Source organism: Ixodes scapularis, unplaced genomic scaffold (assembly GCF_016920785.2).
Source record: "Ixodes scapularis isolate PalLabHiFi unplaced genomic scaffold, ASM1692078v2 PGA_scaffold0__279_contigs__length_252992795, whole genome shotgun sequence".
Classification (NCBI taxonomy): Eukaryota; Metazoa; Arthropoda; class Arachnida; order Ixodida; family Ixodidae; genus Ixodes; species Ixodes scapularis.
The window spans coordinates 73,743,297-73,768,339 of NW_024609835.1; the positions used below are offsets into that span (position 1 = coordinate 73,743,297).

The following is a 25,043-nucleotide window of genomic DNA, read 5'->3' on the forward strand; positions in this document are numbered from 1 at the left end:
CTCTATTTTGTTGGGTAAACTTTGTTCCGATCCTCAGCAGTAAAGTATGCTGGCGGAGCAATCAAAGGTTGTTTGCTTTGTCAGCACGTGGCGAAACGAAATTCGGGGAAAGTCCAAGCCAAAGGAACACGCACGCGCGTTCCTTTTGACAATAAAAGAAAACGAAAGGATTTTAATTCGTGCCAAAGCCAAACGAACGAAGGGCATCTGCCCTTCGTTCGTTTGGCTTTGGACTGAGGATTCGTAGAATCATTGTCATCAAGCTCGATCTACATGGTGCGATCATGTTTACGATTTCGCAGTTGCGATGTTAAGTACCGCAGTTTCCAGCACGAATTATTTTTTTCGTGATTGACGTTGCAACTGCAAAATCGCAAGCAAAATCGCTTCATGTGAATCTGCAGCCTTCTATATGGGGTGCTTTGGTAAATGTGAATCCAGCTCATGTGGCGCCAACGACGCGAGTGCAATGCGTTGATTGGGCCTGATGCGCATGGCAAGCTGCGCAGCTATAGTACCATAAAGCTGACCATATCTCACGTGTATTGTTTACAAAATGTTATATGCCTAGTATCTTCAGTAGGTGTGCGCGCCAGTAGAATTACCCTACGCCAAATGTGTACGAATACGTGTTCCCCTTTAATGACAACGCGCGCCTTACAAAATTATCGAGGATAAAGTCCCAAAGCAGAGCAAGTGCTTCGTATCGCTTCACGTGATTCGTGCTGCCGTTTGTATTCTCACTTTTATTGCGTGCATTACAGGAACCTGCGCTCGTCCACCCCGGGTCATTGTATATCGAGGCACGTAATCTATGTTCGAGCGGTCGTGTTTCATGCATCGATCAGCGAGCGTGTCTCCGCTGTCCTCCGGAAAACGGAGCCGCGCGGTTTCGCTTGCTCCCGATATGTGTAGTCGTGTCCCGGAAAACGAGCACAGTCGGGTGAAGGAGCGCCGTTCGACGTGCACAACGAGGAATATCTTCGGACTGCAGAGAAATATTGAAGGGGAGTCAGATGACGGTAATATAACATTAAGAAAACTCCTCAATCTTGCGATTTTAAGCGCTTTTAGAATTTCCGAAGGAAAGTATAAACTAAACCGGCTCTTAACGAATGAACATTGAGTTCAGTAATTTTGGCCTAGACGCGCGCACGTGTATGAAAATTGCACGAACTTATATAACATCAAAAACCATTTGAGAGGACGGGACGAGATTTTACCTGTACTAAATTACACGATATATATAAAAAAACCTAAAACACAACAATATGAGATCATATCGTAGACTCGTCACTTTCTAAGTGAACAGAAAAATTACTGTGTTCAATAATATTATGTCCCGACTGCTTTCTTCTTTCTCATGTTGTGTGTAGATGTAGATGCACATGCAGATCACTTTAGATTCACCAAATGCAAGAACGAAAGCCTTTTTTTATCAAACATTCATTGATAAGATCGTAGAACGATAAACGGATCTTCTACGAACAGTCCCGTTGTAAGTTTTTCTTCTTACGCAGTTATTTATTCGACTACTTTTCAAGTAAAAAAACACTCTGAAAAGGCCATTAAACATTCACTCGTTTGTTTGTAAAAAGTAAGTGTTTCCAACTTTTTTTGCTTCTATTCTTGTTTAGAGAGGAAAAAAAGGGGGAGGAGGGCTTTTGGAGCAAGTAAATGCGACAATAAAAATTTCATTAATATTATGTTGCCGATAAAAAAATTGGCGCACAGTTTAATATAGTAAAGGCCACTCTAGCAAAATTTCGTTATCATAACTTGCAATTAGACAATAATATATATAAATAGGCTACTTTACGATTTTACAGCAAGATTTCGTTCAATTCTGGGCGTTGTCAAGAATAAACGGCTTAACTTCATTTTCTGTACGAAGAGCGTTATACCTAACGTAAGCACTACTATTTCCTCTTGTCCGCTCTAACAGCTCAGCACTCGGAAACCCAAACAAAAAGCTGCGAATGGAGGTCGGTGTAGCTTTACAGTCCGTTTCACCATAAGTGCAAGCGAAGGAGAAGCTGTAAGAGAGAGCGTGAAGCTTGAACCAGGCTTCCGACGCACGTGCCAGCGGAAACTAAAGACGTTCTTGTAGCATCGCCTTGGCTCGTTCCTACTTAGGATGAAGACATGAAGCACGGCTTCATCAAACGCACAGCCGCGGAGCGTTCCTCCGCAAAATTCTTGGTTTTGAACAAGCGCTTGTCCGACGAATGCGATTTTGGCAGACATCCATTGCATGCGATCGATTCCACGTCTTTCATAATGTGGTGCACTTAAGTTTTCTCGTGGAGCAAGCCCTATTCTCCGAAAGGGTTTTGGCACCTGTCATTCTGCATATTAATTCGTTTGGTGCGTTTTTCCTTCGCTTGACGAGACAGCGAGATCGCGCGGCTGGACTGCTACATTTTTTGCACGATAGAGTAGTCCAGTGGTTTCAACCATTGATGTTTCGCGGACCCCTTGGGGAAAGGCGGAGACGATGGAAAAACCCCGTTCGGGGTGAGGGGAAGGGAAAGGTATAGGTTAGTTATGATAATGATTTAATAAATGTATATAACTAAGAACTAGTGTGAAGCAGACGTCTCTCATTGCCACACACACTAAAAAGTTCACCCGAAAGTTGGAACGTTTCTTCTCAGTCTGAAAAAGACAACACTTATGACCGGGCCAGACTGATGAGGCCGTGCTTCGCGGACCCCTAGAATGCCTTCGCGGACCTCGATTTGAGAACCACTGGAATGGTCTATGCGCAATTGCTAGGAGGGCATCTGACCACCAACATGTCACTGCTTGGTCCGTAATAACTATCAGCTGAGTTTTCTGAATTACCTACATTTGCATTCTGCGATTGTAACCCAAAGTAGTAAAATACAAGAGAAAAACATCCAGATGATAAAGCACATCGAAACAACCGTCATATTTAATACCTGGAAAGTCTAGGTTCTTCCTCACCGAACGTATTTGTTTCAGAGTTGACCTGTGCAACGATCCTCAACCTAAGGTCGTTTTAACTATGACAGCCGTAGAAGACAAAAATTAGGTAAGGAAGCTCATAATTGACCCGACACGCTTAATTTCTTGTATGTGTATTCAAAAATAGCTGCAATTATTGTATGACATTCACCTCACGATTTTACTTGTCAAATCATAGTGTTCTTTTTTTTTTTTTTTTTCCTGACTCTTCTTAGAGCCACGTGCTCCAAACCTTGCCAATGTGAGGCCATTGCGAAAAATCCAGGTTCTTCGAACGTTTCAAATTACAAGCAAAAAACATCGAGAGCCGCTTACCTGTAGCTTCCGATTCCCGATGAGAAACTCCTTGTTGTTGGTGCTCCGGCGATCCTTCCAGGCGAAGAAGACCCCTATGGCCGACGAAATCCCGAGCACGACCACGAGGACGCAGTAGTCGGCCGCGACGAAGTATTGTACCGCCATGGTTCTTTGGATCTTGGCGCAGGGAGCAGCAGCCGCGGCAACGCTCAGCCTCCGACTCACGAGCCTGGGCGACAAAGTTTTTGCCTATAAGCTTCGGCGGCGCTTTGCTCAACACCACATTCCGGAAGGACAGATGATAAAAAGAACCGAAGAAATCAAAGGGGGGATGCACTGTCGTACTTCCCTCGCCTCTCTCTCCCCTCCGCCTCCATATTCCCCTTCGCACTTGACGTATCTCCTCCGAAAAGCCTTCGTCCCTCCTTACCTCGCCTTTCCCCCCGCCTCCACGTGAAAGCGGCGAGAGTGTGTGTGCAACGAGCGATTCGACGACGGCTTTCGGTCGCATTGAATACCACGACGACCGAGGCAAGGGCAAGGTCGAATCGACGAGACAATAGGATTACTGCCTAGAAGTGAAAAGGAGGGGGGAGAGGGGCGGTGGTCGGCGCGTTTTAACGATGGCTTGGTTTGTTTTGCGCAAAATTTGGGGTGCGCAAGAGGCGGACAGTGGTAACGGCAGGTTGGAGAAGATGCTCATCGCAGAACGGGATGATGAGTCTCTTTCCGTACGCTCGAGACAGCGGATGAAATATTGACAATATAAATGACGCGACCGTGGAGTGGAATAGAGCAAGCCATGCGGAATGAGGAAGTAGCCGGGGTCCGATTTTGGTTATTTATGTGTGCGTGCGCTTGTCTTTGTGGTTGCTGATTGCCGTGACGTGGACGCTCTTGACGGGAGCGGCTGGGTGGGGTGACGTCGAAGGAAGCGCGGGGATTGCCCGTGAAGCCTGGAATTGGCGCGACGTCTCGCAAGAAGGCATTGACACAGAGACGTAGGTATATTAAATATGTGTGGCAATGAGTTTCCCCCCCCCCCCCCCCCCCCTCCCCGTTCGCGTTCTTCGTCTCGTGCGGGAAACATGGTGAGGTGGAATGAAACTTGATGTCAGAGTAGCAGTGCATTCCGGACTTCATCGTTGAACATTTAGTATTTTTGCTTGCTAAACGGCGCCTGTATTTTTTTTTTAATTTTTAGCTAAGACGCATACTCCGACACTTGTAAATAAATCTAAAAAAAATTTGTTTTCGGCAATTCATAGAGGAAAAAACAAATACTACCAAAAGCGACTCGACGATGAAAAACATTAATACACAAAAAAGTTTTCACGTGAAAATCGAAGCAGACTAAATTTTTAAGTCTTTCGCAAGACATATTTTTATCAAGATTTATTGAATATAATTATTTCCCAAGATGCAAAATAACGTAAAAGTAGCGCGGACCTTCTCTGCTCTCAATTCGTTGTTTGTACACAACCCAAACAAGAAAAGGCAGATAAGATAAAAAAGGAAAATAAAAGAAAAAAAAGCTCTTTTACCGTGCGCTTACCCGTAACCTAAATCGATAATCGTATTTACTATAGAAAGGAATGCCCGCCTGATGGTGGTTCTTATCACCATCACGCGAGGAGGCACAATAAAAACCTAAACGCTTATATGCGAGTTTACGTAAATAAAAAAAAAAGTAAAATAGGCCTATTTTGCTTAACATTGTTCACAAAGTCAAATTTGGGGGTTTTACGTGCCAAACCAACAACGGGCATCCGGCACGTCCCAGCGGAGACTGAGGATTGATTTTTACCACCTGGGGATCTTTTGACGTGCAACTGAAAGCTCGGTTACACGTCGCCTTTTTCACAAAAAGCCTCCGTCAAATTGCGGTCACCTCGGCCGGGATTCGAACCCGCCACCTGGGGATCAGTACGCTGGCGCTTTGCCCCGGAGCCACCGAGGCTTTTTTTTTTTCTTTATTGCATAGGAATGTAGGACGAGACGACACATCATAGGTTAGCTCAGGCGAACAGTATGATCTAGAACACTTTGATATTCATTAAGCTAGAGAGCAGAGGCAACCAGTCGGGCGGAATTTCGCGACACTCTTATATACTTTTGATTTGGGCTACACACTGAGTAAAATAAAAACTGACAAGTTTTGGTGCCTGAATGGCGTTTCTTACATCCATGCGATATTTCCATATACTATATAAACCCAAGAGCATAATGAGATCATACGGCACAATGTTTTCAGAAGAAACGGGCAGAAAACGTATTGAATGCGGTGAAATGTTAAGGTCTTTTTTCAACGTGCGCTGCATGACATCCCAGAAGAAAATTGCGTCCCAGCAACCAATAAAAACATGTTCTATAGTTTCTGGTGTTTTGCACAGTAGACGATTTACTGTCCATGGAACGAACACCCCTTTCTCATTTAGCCATACCTGGTCGGTAGTACAGAACAGTGCAACTTAAAAAAGAAACTTTTGGCCGCTGGAGGGATTTCCATCTTTTGTACGCGATATAATACATCTCGACCAGGGCAGTTTTCATAAATCGTGCGATAGATTGGTGTTGGACAAATAACATCCACAAGGTCTCTATATAGTTGTTTTTTTTTTTCTTGAAACGGTTTCAAGATAATCCCTAGAAAATCTGACACTTTAAAAGTTGAAGGCGTCCACAACTTCTTTAAGGTACCCCACTAACCTTGGGGTTCGGCCTCCCACCGATGACACCAAAAATGATGGGAGGTGGAATGCCAGTGTTGATTTAATCATTTCACGAACGAAAGAAGTCTCTTGATCTCCGAGAACAAGAAATCTTGGTACCAATTGGCGGATAAACAGATGCGGCAGGCCATGCCACCTTCTGGATTGCGCCGGGAAAGGTTGTCCCGTCGCATGAGCTCTCAGGTAGATTTCCATAGAAACACAGCAAATATTCTGTGAAATTTTCAAATGTTCCGCCTTGCGCAGTGCAGTACTTGCAAAATATACCAGAGCTTGGCTACAAGAAAAACGTTGCAGATTGTCGACCTTGTGAAGATCGACATATCTCGGTGAGAACAGCGCTTAGCGCGTTGTCCCAGGTTGGTCGCCACATCAGACCAGTAGGCCGAGTTGTTTCTGATGTGCTGCAGAGCGCGTCCGGACATTTCATCGAACGCCGTTTCATCGAATGCCGTTTCATCGAATGCCGTTTCATCGAACACCGTTTTATCAAACGCCGTTTCCCCGAACGCCGTTTCCTCGAACGCCGTTTCATAGAAGCCGTTTCATCGAACGCCCTTTCATCGAACAACGTTACAGTCTGCAATATTTTGGAATTTACTTTAATTTTTATACACAACTTCATCTAATTTTCTCTCTTTTTTTTTCTTTTGTTTCTGTTTTTATATCACTGGGTGCAGTGACGAGATAAGTTCCATCGTGAACATATCCTGCTTCGAGAAGAAAGCCTCCATGAAACAATGACCCCTCTCCCTGTGACATGAAACAATTAAAAATTAGACAAAAATAAAAAGCACAGACACTTAAAAGTGTTTTAAGTGTCTGTCCTTTATTTGCAGCGTCGTAGTTTCAGTAATGTATGTACATGAGTGAAGCTTTTTAGTAAGTCGCATACCCAATTGTTTTTATTTCTTTTTGTGCGAATTGTTTTTATTTTTAGTAATTTGACACCACATTCAAAACAGTTTCACGAGTGACTACCTTAGTTTTAACAAATGCAAGGTGAAACATCTATAAAGCACTGTTATGCCCCAAAACTCGGTACACAGCCATAACAAAGAAATTCGATAAAACGGCCCTTGGCGATTCGATGAAACGGTGTTCGACGAAATGTCCGCTACCCGCTGCAGAGGCACTCCAAGGTATTCACAAGGCGTACAGCTCTATTCAATACCCTCGTATTCAGAGGGCGTCGTTGCCCAGGATCTGTGCCAGAACCCTCTGCATTTCTGCAGGTTCACTGCCGCACCAGTTGCCGCACAGAAACTGCGCGTAAGCGCTACAGCGTGACTGACACTTGCTTTGTCTCTGCAGATGTAGAAAATATCGTCTGCGACTGCCAAAACTTTGGTTTCTGCACCGCGCAATGCGTAACTTTTCACCTTCTCGCTTTTGGTGATACTCTGACACAGCGGCTCTAAGCAGATTTGTACACGTTACTAAAAATAGTAAGGAATTACATTTACAATTACTCGAGGCTAAATTGTAATTTATTACAATTACAATTACACTCTCATAAAAGTAACTGACCGTTACCCCAAAAAGTAATCCGTTACTTTCGTGGCGTTACTTTTAACATTGTCCTCAAGTAAGAAATAAAGGGAAGAGGGTTATTCAAGTTCTTATCGTTGCAACCTGTTTCATTTAATGACCTTGAGTATTTTGAGCAACAGCTGGCTCTCGAAAGTCTCGTCAGACATTTTGTGTTATTTCTTACTCAATATGTCGACTGCTACGCTGAACACCCTTTGAACTGAGGCACTGGATGGGAGCGCAATGCTGTTCCTCACGAATGCTTCATGCTCTGCATTGAGCTTTTTCAGCGAAGCAAGAGAAGTACTATTTACCTCGAATGTAGAGCAAAGCTTCGTCTTTGCAGCCGTTGCCTGCTATTCGAGAGATTTAGTAGATCGTTCCGATACCTCCGATACCGGCGATAACGGTACCCGATAACGATATGATGCATGCGCAAAGACGGCGGCGAAGTGTCGGATATCGTTATCAGAGTCATCGGACCGATCTACTAAAATTATTCATTGCCTAAATCGCGAAGCTGTGGAAGTCATCATAGATCTAGCCAAGAGTAGAATAAGGATTGATTTATGTCCATCTTACTATACCGACATATATTGCCAGACAATAGCAAAACATAGTTGTAACAGTAAGGTGATAATTAACTAATAAATAAGGTTTGGCTCGATATTGTTCGTCTTTTGGTTCTGAACAGTTCGAAGCTGGTGAATAAAAAAAAGTTTCCAGTATATAAATATAGTAATAAAAGAAAAAGGACACCCATAACAACGGCTAATTAAAACGTCGGTTAAAACAAGGAAATGTAAACGCGCGTTTGCCGTGTGTACCTTTCTTGGTGCCGTTCAAAAACGCACGGAGCACGAACCGACTGCAGTTTACTCCAGTGCTATCCACATAGACGTCCGCTGATGCCACGGGCAGCGAGGGGCAGAGTACTAACTACTAAGGAAGCCGCGCTATGGCCCCTTTCACGAGTTTCACTCTCTCCTCAAGCCCAGAATATCAAGTCTACGTCAACCAACATTGTTTTATTTGTAAAAATATCTGCTTGAGATAAGATGCGTCGTGCTGGGGCAAAACAGAAAAAAAAAAATACTTTTACCATTTTCCAAGTGCTGGAAAAAGCTGACTCACAAAAAGGGTGTCTAAGATGCAGATAACCTGGCTGGAATTCACAAATAAAGTGGTCCAACCATAAAAGTTTGACTACAAAAAAGTAAGTAGCTTTTAAAACAAAGTCAAATAACGTGAAAGATGCGGGAAAAAAACAAAACAACTGTTTTCTAAGAGAAGATGATAAGTGTGCAGCAACGAACTAACATGATAGTGGCAATAACACCATCACATGTTATGACATCTCTTTTAGTGGATTTTAGGGTAGACGAAACGTTGTCTCGTATTGTGACATTATAAAAATGGTCGTAGTCACTATAACCGAGAAGGACATTGTTAATTGTTTTTAGTGCACTTACCGCCTCGAGCTTCTCGAAGAGGCGCACAATCACTTGGTGTCCTCCGAAAAAAAAAAAATTTTTGCGGAATTGGAGAGTGCCAAACCTCCTTTTGCGCTGGTCAATTCGGGTGACAGTGACACTGCGCTCAACTTTATAAAAATGAAAGAAAGAAAAAAACATTTAGAAAGGGGGGGGGGGGTGGGGGGGGGGTTGGTTCTGAAAAAAAAAATGTAACGGATTACAAGGAGTTCGTTACGTAAAAAATGTAAGGGAATTACTTTAAAATTACTATAGAAAATATGTAATTATTCCGTTACTAAATTACTGATAAATCTAAGAGATACAAGTAATTTCGTTGCTTGTAACGGATTACGTACAAGTCTGGCTCTAAGTATAGAGCAAAAAGTAGAGGGGATAAAGGGCATTCCTGCCGCACTGACGAGTCAACCGCTATGCTTTCCGATACATTATTATTAAGTATTAGGCCGGTGTGACAATTAGTATACGGCATCTTAACGCCCTGTAAAATTATGTTCCCAACTCCAACCTGTTCCAGAATCCAGAATCCGGGTGACAGTGACAGGTTCTAAAATGCTACGGGCTACGTGAATGTTAATTTTGTATTGCTCTTCCCCTAATTTCACATGTTTGGTGGTCCCCTACTAAGTCAGTGATTACCCGCTGTAACCGAGTTGTCAAAATTTTAGCCTAAATTTTATAATCTACGTTATACATTGTAATAGGTCGATGCCCACCGACGTGGTGGAGTTCGTTCTTGTCTTTACTTTCCGAAATTAAAACCATGTGAGTACGTACAAAGGAGGGGGCAGCGCATTTGATTGGTGTGCCTCTCGAGATAGCACTTGCGAAATTAAACAAATTAAGCTTTTTTTTTTTTTTTCGTTTTATGAAAATTAGAAATAATGTCGTCGGGGTCGGGTGTTTTTCCGTTAGGAAGGCCATCGGCTGCATTTTCTATTTCTGCCAGACTAATCGGGTCTTCAAGATCCTTTATCTGTTGTTTGTCTAGACACGGGAGCAGGGATATCAGCTTGATGAGGGCATTTGCTGTCTTTTTTTATCTTCGTTTTTCCCAAAGAGTGAACGGTAGTGTTCGACGAACACGCGCTGAATCTCCTGTTTATCTGTAACTATTTTATTGCCATGCTCTATTTCCAAGATTTCCTTCGTCACGGCGTGGCGTTTTTCGTCTGCCATTGATTTTTTTCTTTTTTTTGTAGGATGATCTCCGATGAGATATCTTTCAGCTCGGGAGCACACGGCCGCGCCTTGATATCGCTCTTGATATAGGCTGTCTAACTGAGCCTTTACATATAACTTATATCTTTCGCTCCCTGTCCTGGGTTTATACATTCGGTAACCGGACAAAAGCTCACCGGACAAAAGCTCACCGGACAGAAGCTCACCGGACAGAAGCTCACCGGACAAAAGCTCACCGGACAAAAGCTCACCCGTTTTTTCACAGACCCGGACAAAAGCTCACCTTATTTTTTTTTCGCTACCCGGGTGAAACACGGGCTGAAATAAAATGCGGACGCGATGGACATTGCACCATTTTTAGGTGAACTTGTACCCCATCCTACGCAACGTTTACTACGGTTGATCGAATGCCATTTCGTCGAAACATGTTTTAGAGAATGGGCACATTTTATTGAAGCACGGTTTAGAGGAAGCAGAGCCTCAGTTTAGAGATATGCCGTTTATCGAAAAGGAGACGCTATTTAAAAAATGCTTTTCTACTTCGCGCGTGTATCACTGGTGCGCGTGTTAACCCAAGCCCCCTGCTGCACTCCCGCCACTTCGCGGCGGCAGTCTCCAGCGGCTCATTACAAAAATGTTAACTCACCTGACTTATCCGTACACGCTGCTTCGCGGCGGCCGTATTCGCTAAAAGGAGGCTCATCGCCTTTTTCTCTAAACTTGGTTTCTCTATAAGACCAACATGAAATTTTCTCCTGGTGAGCTTTTGTCCGGGTCTGTTGAAAATGGGTGAGCTTTTGTCCGGTGAGCTTTTGTCTGGTGAGCTTCTGTCCGGTGAGCTTTTGTCCGGAATTCTATACATTCAAGCTCGTGTAAAAGACGCAAATCAATCAGTAGCTTTTTTTTTCTTCTTTATGTTTATGGAAACTAATTATTGTCAATCTTTCTATTGCCAGTTGCTTCAATTCTTCCTTGAAGCGCTCCCATGCCAAACAGTTCCCTTACTATCGTGTCCGCAGACAAGGGGCGTCTCGACACAAAGCTCGAGCCAGTTCAACGTCACCCTACGTCATCGTCTCACCTACCAATCGTGTGTGTCCTGTGTCCCGTGACGTCGAGATCGCGCTAAAGCTCTTATCAGTTGCCCTTTGGACTCAAGATGGGTCGGCCGCGTGCCGTTCGTTCGGAGGAAGAAGAGCAGGAGCGCAAGGGGCGGCGATGTGCGCAGCAGCGCTAATTTCCGCGCAAACGCCGCGAAGCCGCTATCGCCTCGAGTTCCACTGCGTCAAGTGGTTCCGAATCCCTTGCCATAGCCTCCTCTATACGGAGAAAGCCTGGCACATCGGCAACGGAGCCATAGGGCGCGCGGCCGCAGGAAAAAGGAGAGGAGGAGCGCGCCGAACGGTGGCCAATATGGTAGCGCAGTGCAGAAAGGTCAGACCTAGACGGCGAGCGTTTGGGTCATGAGCGGCCGCTCCTCGAACCACGCTTGTTTTTGTCATGTCGTATTACACCTGAGACTGCGGTGGAAGAAATCGGAAGAACTTTCAGTAGAAGGAACAGACACAGAGAACGTCTCAAACTCAGCTAACTGGTTTATTTCTCAAACAGCCTTTAAGTACCCTCGGAACTTTTTCCCAACCACACTCTACACATAAACTCCTTTGTTGCAGACATTTCGAACCGGATGGATACAAAAGATACAAAACAACCCACACATGAGACGAGGACTTAACAAAGGGACACTGCGGATCATCGCAGTGACCTTGAGAGAGATTTTTTTTTTTTTTTTTTGTGCGTTTTGACGCGACTGTTAGGATAATTCGGGACATATCTCTCTCAAGGTCACTGCGATGATCCGCAGTGTCCCTTTGTTAAGTCCTCGTCTCATGTGTGGGTTGTTTTGTATCTTTTGTATCCATCCGGTTCGAAATGTCTGCAACAAAGGAGTTTATGTGTAGAGTGTGGTTGGGAAAAAGTTCCGAGGGTACTTAAAGGCTGTTTGAGAAATAAACCAGTTAGCTGAGTTTGAGACGTTCTCTGTGTCTGTTCCTTCTACTGAAAGTTCTTCCGATTTCTTCCACCGCAGTCTCAGGTGTAATACGACATGATTAGCTACCACCAGCTCGCCTGCACTCTCACCGTCTTTTCACTTGTTTTTGTGTTTTCGTCACCGTCGTTTTCGTACTCCGGGAGAAACGGGCGCGGCGATTCGAAAGGGCGCAAGGAGAAACGGGAAAGGGTGGACGTTGAGTTTCTCCTCTCCACGATAGCGACAAGAAAAGAGAGAAAAAAAAAAAAAAGACTGTTTCTGCGTTTGGCCGCTCGCTCTTTTGTGGCGCTAGCAGGCAAGGTTCTCTCCGCTCCCGTTTCTCCGCCCCTCCTTTCCCATTTACGGTGGCCGTTTTTTCTCGGGACGCGCCAGGCTTTCTCCGTATAGAGGAGGCTATGCCCTTGCGAAAGAAGAGCAGATCGCTCGCCTGGAACGCCGCCGAGAACAGAAGCGGTGATGTAACTGGCACTGGTAGGCCAAGGCCACGGACGAAAATCGTGCCACGGAAGCCAAGCGCAAGCGCTAGGCCCGGCGACGACAGGACGCCGCGCCGGATGATCTGTTTTTATAAATACTTCAATCCCACCATAGTACAGCTTCGCTGGTCTTTCATGTTCACCAGAATAGAAAGACTGAAAGTTTTTCTACTTCACATACATACAAGTTTTCATATTCATTTTAACCTATATTTTAATGACAATAAATGCGTAGCCAAAATAAAGTTAGTGTGCAGGCGAGCTGGTGGAAGCTTATCATAATTAGTGATATTACTGGAGCGGAGGAAGGGAAGCGTTTTAGAAAGAAGAAATAGGAACAGAAAACGCCTCAAAATTATTTACTGCGTTTATTTAAGCAACTCCTTACAAATATACACACAACCAAAACCCCACCATACCACAGAACAGTTTGTTTTCAAGGATACGGACAGAAAAGACCATGCTTTCGGGTCTTTTTTTTTTTTATACTTGAAAGTCCACAAAACAACAAGGTCAAACATAAAAGACACGAGAATGAGCCTTACGATAAACTCGTCTCAGATGTGACATACCAACAAAGTTGTCTCGGTTGTCTCGAGCTGGACGGCCAGGACCACACTGTAAAGTTAACCACCGCAACCGGCACGTCGACTGCGCCTGTGTGGTTCTTTATTTGATCCGGTATACGGTCCATTCGTCACGTGACGATTCGTCAAAGAACTACTGGTAACATAGCTGAACATTGGTCAAAGGATGATTCGTCACATGGGCAACGCGTCGGACAATAGTTCGTTTCCTAGAATATACTGTTTGTTCTATTTGGGCCCACCTGACAAATTCAGCACGGTTGACTGAGCTGGAAGAAAGAAACAGACGTTGTAGCTCCGGGTTCGGTCCCGAAGGGGGAATGCTGCAATGGGTGGAGAACTTTCGAAGCAGTACTTCATTCCCGCAGATTAAGGTAATCGCGACAAAAGGTGAAGCGATGCTGCTTCAAGATGGTTCTTTGTGTGCACGCAACATTACCGTTTCATTGGATTTGTCGCAGAATATCTCAACCCAAAGAATAAATAGCGGCTGATTCGGCTGCTTGTTGGATTACTGCACGTTCGAACAACCGTCCCTTCGCGGGACACCCAATCGAGATCAGCATGCTGAAGAGTTGTCAACAGAACAGCTGCGTGCCAAAACTTTTTCTATGTTTGGCATGGACAGTTTCTCTAACAACTCGTTTGCCACGGTAACTCGAAAAAATATGGGCATCCTCTTGCAGTACATATATTTAAAGCGTATTATTATTATTTTTTTGTATTAAAACATCGCGACATATTGTTCTAACTTCGCGGTCGTTAGGTAACACAAATACATCGTTCTGAAAAGTTTCATCGCACTCCCTTTCATTGTCTTATTTATATGATTTTTTTACGCCCGACTAGTACTCGATATCACAACCTGTATACAGAACAAGGCCGTAGCGCTGGAATTTCTACGTCACCCAGAGGAGGCCAGCGCGAGGCATGTATTGGGCACCGGCGCTGCGTGTGCTTTTCGGCAGGAGGCTCCTGTCCCCAGTGACTAAACAGGAGCCCCCGCCAAACGAACGAAAGATGTCGAAGGTAATTAGGAAGAACATCGAGCCTAAAAGGACAGCAAAAACACGAAATCTCGACGAAGTTCGGATTTGGTGTTTATGTTTTTTTTCCCCCTCATTCTCGGAGTTCTTCGCAATTATGCTTAATTTACACCACCTTGTTTGAGCGTTCACATTTGGTCATTAAAACATTATGTTGTATTTTGTTATTTCTTTTCTAGGCCAAACGTTAACCTTCGAGATTGTAATGTTTAGAGTTGCTTACTCTTCATACGATGACATCAGCTAGAAGCTTTAATTTCGAAGCATGCTTGAAACCACGCACACGAAGTGGTGTTAGGAATGCCGAAAGAATATTGTGAATGGCATAATTTTGGCGAGGACCTAATTTTCGCCACCTTTGTAACATAAAAAGTATATATCTCGGAAAATTGGTTACGCGAACACATCACCCCATGTATACAGAATGCGTAGAATATTACTTCCCATCGCGAAATTTTGTTCATGCAAAATATTTCCAGTCCCATACTTCGTGAAATTCGCCTAATATCCAGCCCATGAAAATAAAGCTAAAACAGAAATCCCATTATTTTCGCAGGCATCTAAACGTGCACCATCTCCTAGAACTTGCCAATGTGCATTTCAAACGCAGAAATAAATTACTTCCCGTTCCGCATAAAAAAAAAAAACAGCAAGAAAAAAAAAAAGCGCGAGGTTTTAATGGATAAACGCGTGTGGCCATTTTTTTTTACTTTCGTTTTTTTTGTTACGTAATTTTAAAAATGTTTGTGCGTGTTTGTGTGTGTGTGTGTGTGTGTGTTTTTTGTTCATGCGCTTGAATAATAGTTGGATTGCAAAAGGTTCATGGCTCCTGCCATGTTTGCAATCGCATCTCATCATCGTTGTCTTCTAGCTGTGAACAAAACTGTTCAAACGAGCCGGAATTCGACAAACGCTGCTCACTAATTCCGAAGGCAGAAAGTGATAAAAGTTTAAACCAAAACCGTTGCCCGAACATAAAACAAAAACATCGTTGCGAGGAAGGTGTTGCGTCACAAACGTAGCATTACACACGTTTTTCGAAAGTTGTGAAAGCGGACGTGGTCGGCTTGCCATAACAACAAGGAAAGTCCGCGTCTCCGGAGGCGCCCGTTCTGAAGGGCAGCTGGACGATGATCCTTGTTGCGGTTTCAGACTCAATAGACAGCTCATGCCACGTTATTTTAATGCCAACAAAGGTTTACAACAAGGCCACCGAGGCTACTAGTGTAGGTTTTACCGAGGAAGATGAACGGCACCATGCGTTTATGCGTTCATCACTGCTTTATGTCCAGAGTTGACATTGTACACGATTATGACGTTGTTCAGGATATATATATCCTTGGCCCTATTTTGTCTCCACTGGAAGGCAGGATCGGAAGTCGTTAGGAACAATCTATGCGCAATTTAGCTTCAGTTACAGGGTGACCGGGGGAAATACATTTTCTTTCTGCCGCTCTCACTCGATCATTTTGTTTCTTTTATGATTGTAGAGTAACGTCGCTTTTACTCCCGGTGCATGAAGGGGCGCTACTATAGAATGTTTCTGTCAGTAATTGTTGTCATTTATTCTCCCTTGCGCATTCATAGTGTAATATCTATAGATTTGTTTATTGTTACATATTTTGAATTATGTTTTTATGCCTAGCGTATTTGCCTGTATATTACTTTTTTTTTTTTTGTAGGTGACTTGAGGACTAAAGACTGTTAGCACGAAGACGGGAAAGACAAAGGACTGGATCAAGAGAATCTGCGGAGGACCCACCGCCCCTTGGGCTCGTGTAAAATATTTTTACGGCGGTAGTAGTTAATGCCGTTTCTCAGCAAAACAATGCGCATGTAGGAACGCAAAACCCCATTCTAGAACTGAGGCACTGCTTTCCCTCCATCCGTCGTTGCTCACACACCGCAAGGCTCGCCCTCGCCCCTCCCCTCCCTCCCCCCCCCCCCCCCCCGCCCCGGTTTTTTCCCCCCTGTAGACCGTCGCCGTTCCGAAACACTCACATGATCGCGGGGAGAATGCTCTCCCCTCTTTCCTCTTTGCGTGCGGACACGCTCTCTCGCCTGCTCACTGCCGGATCCGAGGTCTTACCATTTTCGTGTACTCTGCGCGCCTTCACAGAACAACTTGCGTACACACTTTCGCTTCTTCCATCGCCGGCGGGATCACGGGCGCCCTCCTCCAAAAAACAACAGCGTTTGAGCCCCCCCCCCCCCCCCCCCAAAAAAAAAAGCGCGTTTATGAGTGTGTGTGTGTGTTTTTTTAACGGATGCAACATCTCGCACAATCGTTCCACCAAAGCACACATCTCCTCACACACGTCTCCCACACCAATTCCCCTGAAATCAAAGAACCCATTATCAACATTGTACAGCACACTGGCTGAAGGGAAATTTCCTTCAACATGCCTTTCTACAATGCAGCAGTTACCGCTGTTGATCGGAGCACACTTTGTGGGGTTGTGTGCAATTTTCCTTTTCTCTTTTTCAGTGACATTCTGCTCTTCATTAGAAAAGGCGATCACTAACTCCAAAAGGATTCTTACAACGCTTTGGTCTTCCTTTATTATAGGTAAGTACGGCCTTTAGATTCTCTCGATACCCACTCTCCTTACGGACTTATGAGGCACGCAGACATTGTAACTCACTGAAGGTAAAAGACCGCAATAGATACGACGTCAGCCCTAATAATCTATCAATAGTTTGGTCCGCACGAAGAGAATTTAAAGGGGTAGTGCAACGATATTATGATTAAAAAAATTTGCATCTCGTCATTTGTACGTTGTTTATCATGTCCCGGAGGATAAAGAAAACACCTCCTTCATTAAAAATGTCGCGATTCCGCTTTATAATCGCAAAATAAAAGTCGAGCCTTTTCCCCCACCTGCAGCCCCAAGTGGCAGCCGAAGGAACTACGGCTAAAAGATTACCTGACCTCCCTCGGCTCTAAGCTGCAGCCTAACGCCCCGCTAATGTCAGCAGAAAGAGGGAGGGGAAGCGTCCTCCGAGATAGCACACGGGAACCTACACGGCACTCCGAATGACGTCACTAGGAGGGGGACCAGGTGTGACCCTGAAGGCTGGGAGTGAGTTGAGGTGTGCCCGAAACGCCAATATTTATCTCTTTTTTACGCAACAACTAGAACACGCAGGCGAAATCGGTTTTCTGTTCTTTACTTCAGAAGTGTCAGAGGGCAACATCCAGAAATCTTTGACCGAAGTCCGGAAATCGTTGCACCCTCCCCCCCCCCCCCCCCCCCCCCCTTTTTAAAGCCCCTAAGTTATGTAATCTAAGCACACGAAAGCGAAGTTCGCGCTGCAGAAATACCCAGGGATCGATACCCCCTCCTCATGTTCGGATCTGATTATCGTATCGGGCGTGCGATCGTGTAACCTCTAGTAGTGCGTTATGCACGTTAAAACTTAGCGGCTGCACTGATCAAATGTTTTATCTACAGTGGAGATACAAGTTGTTCCTTTCAATGGCTTACTAACTTCACGCTGTTCGAACTTCCACGCACACTTTATTTTAGTGACGTAGTCTCATACCGAATGTAGAATATTAATTTACACTGCCGAGCTTTTAAATTTTAAATTTGTTTCATGAAAGCGCCTCCACAACCGTCTGCATAATCCCTTTGCACCAGAAATTGCAAAATAATTATAAAAAAAAAACTGCATCGTTTCTTAATTTGAGCCATAGTTGGGAACAATTTATTCTGTGGCCTTCTTAATGCCACAGAAATGCGCGAGCAGGCGCTTCCATGTCTTTTACTGCGTAGTCAGAGAAAATTGTTCACTAGTATATTTTTCAGATAACCTTTCTTCTCTGTTTGATAATTACAACCTTCTGAATAACTTTTTTTTTTTTTTTTTTTTTTTTTTTGTAGCTGTGTCCAAACTCAATTTCAACTTCAACTGACTGAAGTTTCCTAGAGATAAAAATTATGTATTCGGTCGCTTCGTCGTCCTCACTGTGCAAGAATTCACGGCTGCTGCCCCAACAGATTTCCTTCCAAGGAACCAACTCTTCGCTACGTATCCACATTTTGTTGGCGTCTAGCCAGCTTAAGCATAAAGCTGCCCAGTGGGGGCATGAAAACATATAATTGCACGGAGACACGAATGCAGGTAATTTAGTGACAATTATGGTACTCTAATTTACACGTACCGTTTCGAGAGTAATGAGACGGCAATCGTCTTACACATGTTTATTCTGTGTTCTTGTTTCTTTACAAATTACGCGCGCCCTTGCGTCTGTTGCAGTAATCCCGGAACTTTGTTTGTCTGGCCTAAAGAGTCTTTCTATGTTTTCCTTAGCGTCCGCGGTAGTGCGGAAGCGAAGGCTGTCCCCATCCTCAGAAAAAAGACGAGAGACGCCAGCAATAATGGACAGGCTATCCGATCAATTCGTGGAAAGCCTATTCGTTGACGGAAAATAAGCAGAACGAAAAGTCTTTCATTAGAAAAGTTTCTACTAGGTAGCTTGGCGAAATGTAGAATTCGCCAGAGGTTCCCACTGATTCAACTACGAAATTTTAATCATTAGACCTCCGTGGGCACGAGCGGAGCATGCCGAGACAGCGAGCTCACCTGTGCTGACCTGTCAAACATTCCTCGCACAGCTGACTTGTGAAAAATTAAATCGTCTGTTGCGCAAAGAATACATCTGATTTTTTTGTCTTCTCTGGATGTAACGTCGCCTCCTATACTTGTTGTTGCAACAAGAGAAAAGTACGTTTCACGCATTATTCATGCACTACACGAGCAAGTCCACAGAAGATGCTTTGTGTTCGTTGGAAGCAACCACGCTTTGTCTGTTTAAAACGAGTACGTTTTGATAAAATCGGCAAACTAATATAAACTTACCCAGATATATTTTAATTTACCCGATAAAGGAGTGAATTAGTAATGATCCGCGAGGAGCCGGATTTTTCGACTATGGATTTTGAGGTGAATACGACTATAGCTGGGTTAGCATTTCTGAAGCTATCCGCATTTTTGTTTTATGAAATAAAATTGTTTCACTTTTTTAAATGATCGGAGGCCAGTGTCTTTATTTATATTCGCAGACGAAAGGCGCTACATATACATGGATCATTGTTTGTGCGGAAAAACCACGAATCTAAATTTGGAAACGCGTGAAGTTAGTTGACCATTGGCGAAAGAAATTATGAAACCGGTTCCTCAGAACGATCGAAGGTCAAGAGCTCCCGAGAGAATGAGAAACACACCTTGGTGGGTTGTTTTTCGCGGGATGAATCTTTCATCGGCTCCCTATAGAGAAAGGCCTCACATGCTTTCCGCGCTTGCTTTAGGCGACCGAAGTCAAAGATTCTCTTACCGTTTGAATATTATCCACCGGAAAACAATTTTCTAAAACGTTTGTGCGGCACTACAGTATAATGAAACAAAATAAGTTCGTACGTGGTGGGAATTGCAACATCTAGAGCAGGAAGGAAGTATTGGAATTCTAAAAAGGTGTTTTCAAGATGCATTGCCTTGTTTTACGTTTTAAAGACCCCAGGCAGTGCCACGTTTCGGTGCACGTTTGAATTGATGCCAACAGTAGTGAACTCTCTTTCTTCATATTACGTATTGGCCACGAAATCACACGCCATGAAGCTGAAGCACGCAGCACCTGACCAAGGGCCTTTTGTGAATTTATTCTGGTTGCACTTTGAGGACGCTTTACATTTGTCTTCATATTGTACCACCTCTTCTGATAGAGCTTAAAATGTTGTACTCTTGCGCAGGGTGCCTGAGATTGCCAGTGCGCAGTATTTGACCTTGGAGTCCACGCGTTTCGTGTTGAACGGACACCTTCGAGCTACGATCACGAGTTTGTAATGTGTGCAATATTCACTTCCACGCCACTGTACCGGGTTCTGGGTCTGGGTCTCGCCTCGAGACCCAGATTGAATTTTGAGGAAGCGTGATTTTGCTTATCAATGGTTCTCTATGAGGCACGTGGTGACTCTCTCTGTCCACAATGCTCGTAGAAAGAAAGCATCCACACAAATGGCACAGAGTACGGGCAAGGGTACAGATCACCAACTCCAGGCAGTTGATTCCAGTGAGCGACCGCTGCTTTGGCGCCTCCCATGGCTTCGACCTCCCGTCTGTAGCATTGGTATTGCTCCAAGTAAGTGCAAAACAAAGCGTAGTTCTGCTTTTCACCACATGAGCCGTGCCGATCGATTTTCAAGGCGAATGGCTGTGTGCGTAGCTGTTCAGCGCGTGCTGACAGCAAGGTTCCTTGGCGCTTTTGCAACGTGCATTCCATACCATCATGATTGCCGGTCTTGAGAACCTATAAGTGTGAGCTTGTTCTGAAAATGCCAAGTGAACAGTGTACTAGAAGATGGCGTCGTGTGAATACCCCCTATAGCGTGTGGGGGCCACTGGTTTCCCTCTCCCGAGAAGGCGTAAGACGCGGGCGTTCCGGCCTGAGTCGTCTGGCTTCGAGCCTGCACGTTCTGCATCGTGTCAGAGCGAGTGAGCCACCACGCTGGTCTAGTCTCTCGCACTCCTCCACGCGCCTCCCGTTTTCGGGGGACCAGAGAGACCGCGCGGAACAGTCGGGCCTTCCCTCCTCCGAGTGGACGGCTCTCTGGTCGAGGGGTTCTGGAGTAAACTCCGCGCGACGGGTCGAGTCGCGGCGTACGAGCTCGTCCTACCGGCGATGGCTCAACGCTAGCGTTTTCCCTGGCTCTGACAGTCGGCGTCCCCTCCTCCGAGTGGACGTCCGTCTGCGGAGAACCCTGGCCCCGAACTCCCGCGACGACGGGTAGCGGCGTGAGCTCGGCGCACCGGCGATGACTCCGCTCGCTATCCTCTTCGGCTCTCAGGCCGGCGGAAGCTGCGGACAACATGTGTCCACGGCTCGCTTGGCCGCAGTGTCTTGTTGGGTAACCCTGTTTTCTAAGAAATGCTTTTTGGATACCGCGATCATCGTTGCTAGTACGGCGTTGGCGAACCCGGCGCGGCGACCGGCCTCGCTGGTAGCCGTCGGCAGAGCGGTGCGACGGGCATCGGGTTCTCCCTTTGAGCACCGGTTCCCGGGGAAAAAGGTGCGTAAAACCCCCACAAGCGTTAGCAGGGAATGCTCCGGAAAACCATTTCATGTCAAAAGGGGTCGAGTATATGATGCATTAAAAAGTTCTCGACGGATGTCAGAGGCAATGATGATTGTCCTCCGATACTAACGAAACAATAAAGATGAATTATATGTGCTGCTACGATTCATGACCGACAATGAAGAGCAAAAGTGTGTCGGTTTCCCACAAACTGGAAAGTGCAAAGTACATCTTACGGCCACTGTGAAAAAAAAAAATCACACAGGCGTACCATTGTGCACGAGCGAGCCTTGGTATAATACCTCTTGCATGGACGTTCAGGAAGCCGGCGGGGCTACTGTTTCGTGGTTGTCAGTTTTGCCCTACAAAAACCTGGAATGCTAGACTTAAGGCCACTCGGTAGGCTGCGCTTCAGTATAACACCCATTCCGACAATATTCTCAATGCTTAAAAACATCGTCAGTTATCCGATGCTTTGTCGAAAAAGACAAGAAAGGGCATGCGGAGAGCAAGTCGTCTGCTTCTTGTGCAGGAGTTGTGGGTGACGTCAGAGCGACGCCGAGCACTGATTGGCTTTGATTGAAAGGATAGTGGGCAGACCTCAATGCTAGGTGCCTTGAGGTCTACCAACTATTTGTTTTTCAATCAGCCAATGAGAGCTCGGTGTTGTGACATCACCGCGACCCGTGCTCAAGAAGCAGACGAACTTGCGCTCCGCATTCCATCCACCAGAAATGTCCAGGCAGTCAGCGGTGGAGAAAAATGCTGTCGACTGAGCTTCCTCACACCGTGCCTAGAGCTCGGATAGTTGCAATTTTTTTAATCGTGACGATCGCCCCTTACGCCCGATCCGCATTAAACACCAAAATGACGGCGAGTATCGCACCGGGGTGTGGTCGAGGACTCAGTACTGTCTCTTGCACGTTATAAAGACCCCAGGTTAGCGAACTTACTGCACTGCCCCGATGGATTCATCTACGCTGGGCACGCCAAACACCACCGATGATGGACCAGCCTCCTGCTGCCTAAACATGTATAAAGTTTCACTTCCTTATTGATAGCAGTAGCGAGTGGTCGCTGCCGTGAAACATCTTTAATTATCAAAAGTAACATGTTGACGCAATATTTCTCTGAAAAACTTTGCATATAGCATGTTTGGGGTTACCGTAAATACAGACGCACTACTTATGAACGAGGCCCTCGCGATCCTCTTTCCCGCAGAACACACATGCAGCCAGTCATCGCATTCTGAGTAAAAAAATGTAGCGAATGGCAAGGGTCGAGAACAAGACTTTCCGCAAATGTGCAATCCGCGAAAAAGGGCACTTTCCCGCGAAGAAGCCTTTATCACTGTCCCACCATAAATCGCTCTTTCTCTCTATCGTGGTGGTAGGCTATCCGCGTGCTCTGCGAAACAGCCAACCCACAGCCTTTGTTTATAAAGAGTGCATCTATTGCTCGAGTAAGTATGATAATATAGTGGGGAAACCAAACAGGTCGATTTTTATATTTACCGCCTGTTTCAAACCAAAACTTCAATAAAGCCGCTCTACTCAACAGCACGCCGTCTGATCAACTATTTTCAACAAAATGTAGGTGATCATTAGTTCAGGCTTAAGCTCAAAACCTGCGGGGCTGTTTTAATTTATAAAGTTTCTTTTTATCTCTAATGTTTATTTTTACAACCATAAGATGTATTTCCGAGACGCCCAGAAAGTTAGATTACCGAACTAGTAAATCCAGCGCAATATGTTTTGACGAACTACTTTTCCGGTTTTGTTATGTGGTTTCTTTATGCTGTTTCAAACAAAGGGGCTGTATCTATCCTATTAGACTGTGCAAGGATTATTTACTGCGTTTAAATTGCGTCGTCAAAGCACGAAGATATGAGAGTAGATAAAACCGTGTTTTCGCGCGAACCCAGTAAACTTTCACGCGGCCAAAGCATCAAGCGGCCAGAGCCTTCAGAATAAACGCTTTGTTCGAGCTACAAAGATTCTTAACCTATAGAGACAATTTCTTTGTATTTAATATATGTATAAAATATTAACTAATTATGAAATGATGAGAATGATCAGTGCAGTACTACAGACATACTATTCCGAACCAAAGCAACAAACGGAGACTTTCAAGGTCTGACATTTATTTTTCTGAGAATAACTTGACACTTGATAACAACGTTTTTAACTAGAAATATGTCCCAACAATCAGCTGCAAGACTTGCTTTTTTTCTTGAGTTATGGCGGGTAGAAGTGAGCGCATTGCAAAAAGGTGAAATTTTATGTCTGCCGTCGTCCTTTGTGCATATTTATTACCTTATTTCAAGGAAACTTTTCGAGAAAAAGAAACCGTTTAGATGACTGTGAAAGGTTTCGCGTTATTACCTCTTGGTGGTCATTTGTCCAGCCAGGCCCGACAGTTTACAGAGTTTGCTACAAGTGATGTGAAGGGCCGGAGAAGGCGCATAGCAAACGTGATAGATTTCCCCCTGGAGAGCTTTAGCCAACCACTGCTGACACAAGTTTAGAAAAAAACCTTGCGTGCAATGAGAATTTGTAGCGAGAGACTATCGTTTTATACTTTTGCAAATTTCAACGTTCTAGCGAGGTTTTATTTATGCCTCGGAAACATTGTTTAAAATATTGTTGCGCATATGCTTGTTACAAGCCCCATTTTAGCAGATACGGCACTGGTCAAATTAACTTTCGTGTACAGCGAAGGGGCCCGACGTAATTTCATGGCAGACCAAGTTCCCGCTTTTTAACACAGCTTTTACCTTTTTAATCTTTTTTTTTACAGAACACTTTACCACTTTTTAGCGTCATAGAATTTTTTGTGGCCTCATGAACCAAATTGTTTTGTAAAAGGTACGCATCGCAAAGAAGGAAAGAAAAGTCGTATTGGTCTCTGCCAAAGTACCCGTTTAGAAGAATTAATAAAGTTCAGTATAAGTAGGATATTAATTACTTGGGAGTAATTAACTTTGTAATTAGGGGAATTATAAATATGATTTGAAGCAGAAACTTGCTGAGGATATGAGAAAATTACTAGATCAACTTCTTTCATAAATATAGGAAGCTCCTACATCACTCTACTGCGTTTCAACAAAAAACGTTCAATTTGGACGCGTTTCTAGGATTCGGTTTTCTATTGAAGCGCATCTTCTTCGCCAGCGCTCCTGGCCCCCGTGGCCGAGGCGCGCGGCTTCCGATTCGTCTTCCTCGTAAAAGGGAAGGATTTTTTCGTCCGAAAATCCAACGCGTGAAAACATTCACCAAGTCAAAAAATTCATTTGTGGATGCTTCAACTCGTTGGACCTTTTGCCGCGTTAGACGTTCTGACTCGGATGGATGTTACGACTCGTTCGATCTTTTGACGCGTTGGATGTTACGACTCGGATGAGCGCCTTTTCTTGCCGTGTCTTCTTGAACATTGAACCGTTGCTAAATCTGGCCAGGTGAGTACCCGAGTCTCCTCCACAGGCTCACTGAAGCAATTTCTAAGGCAGGTGCCCAGCTACGGGCGCACGCGGGCTTGAAAGTGGCCTTAGGGGCGAAAGTGAAGACGGCCTCTCCCA

General features: G+C 44.8%; 1 protein-coding gene across 1 annotated transcript in view; it reads right to left on the reverse strand.

Annotated features, from left to right (window-relative positions):
• LOC8053105 (sodium-coupled monocarboxylate transporter 1) overlaps window positions 1-25,043 on the reverse strand; it is a 217,486-nt gene that overhangs the window by 54,388 nt on the left and 138,055 nt on the right. Inside the window, exon 2 of the mRNA XM_042288801.1 lies at window positions 3,307-3,517. Within this exon, the coding sequence (XP_042144735.1) occupies window positions 3,307-3,453 (147 nt within the window). The 5' untranslated portion in view covers window positions 3,454-3,517. The remainder of the gene's footprint in view (window positions 1-3,306; window positions 3,518-25,043) is intronic.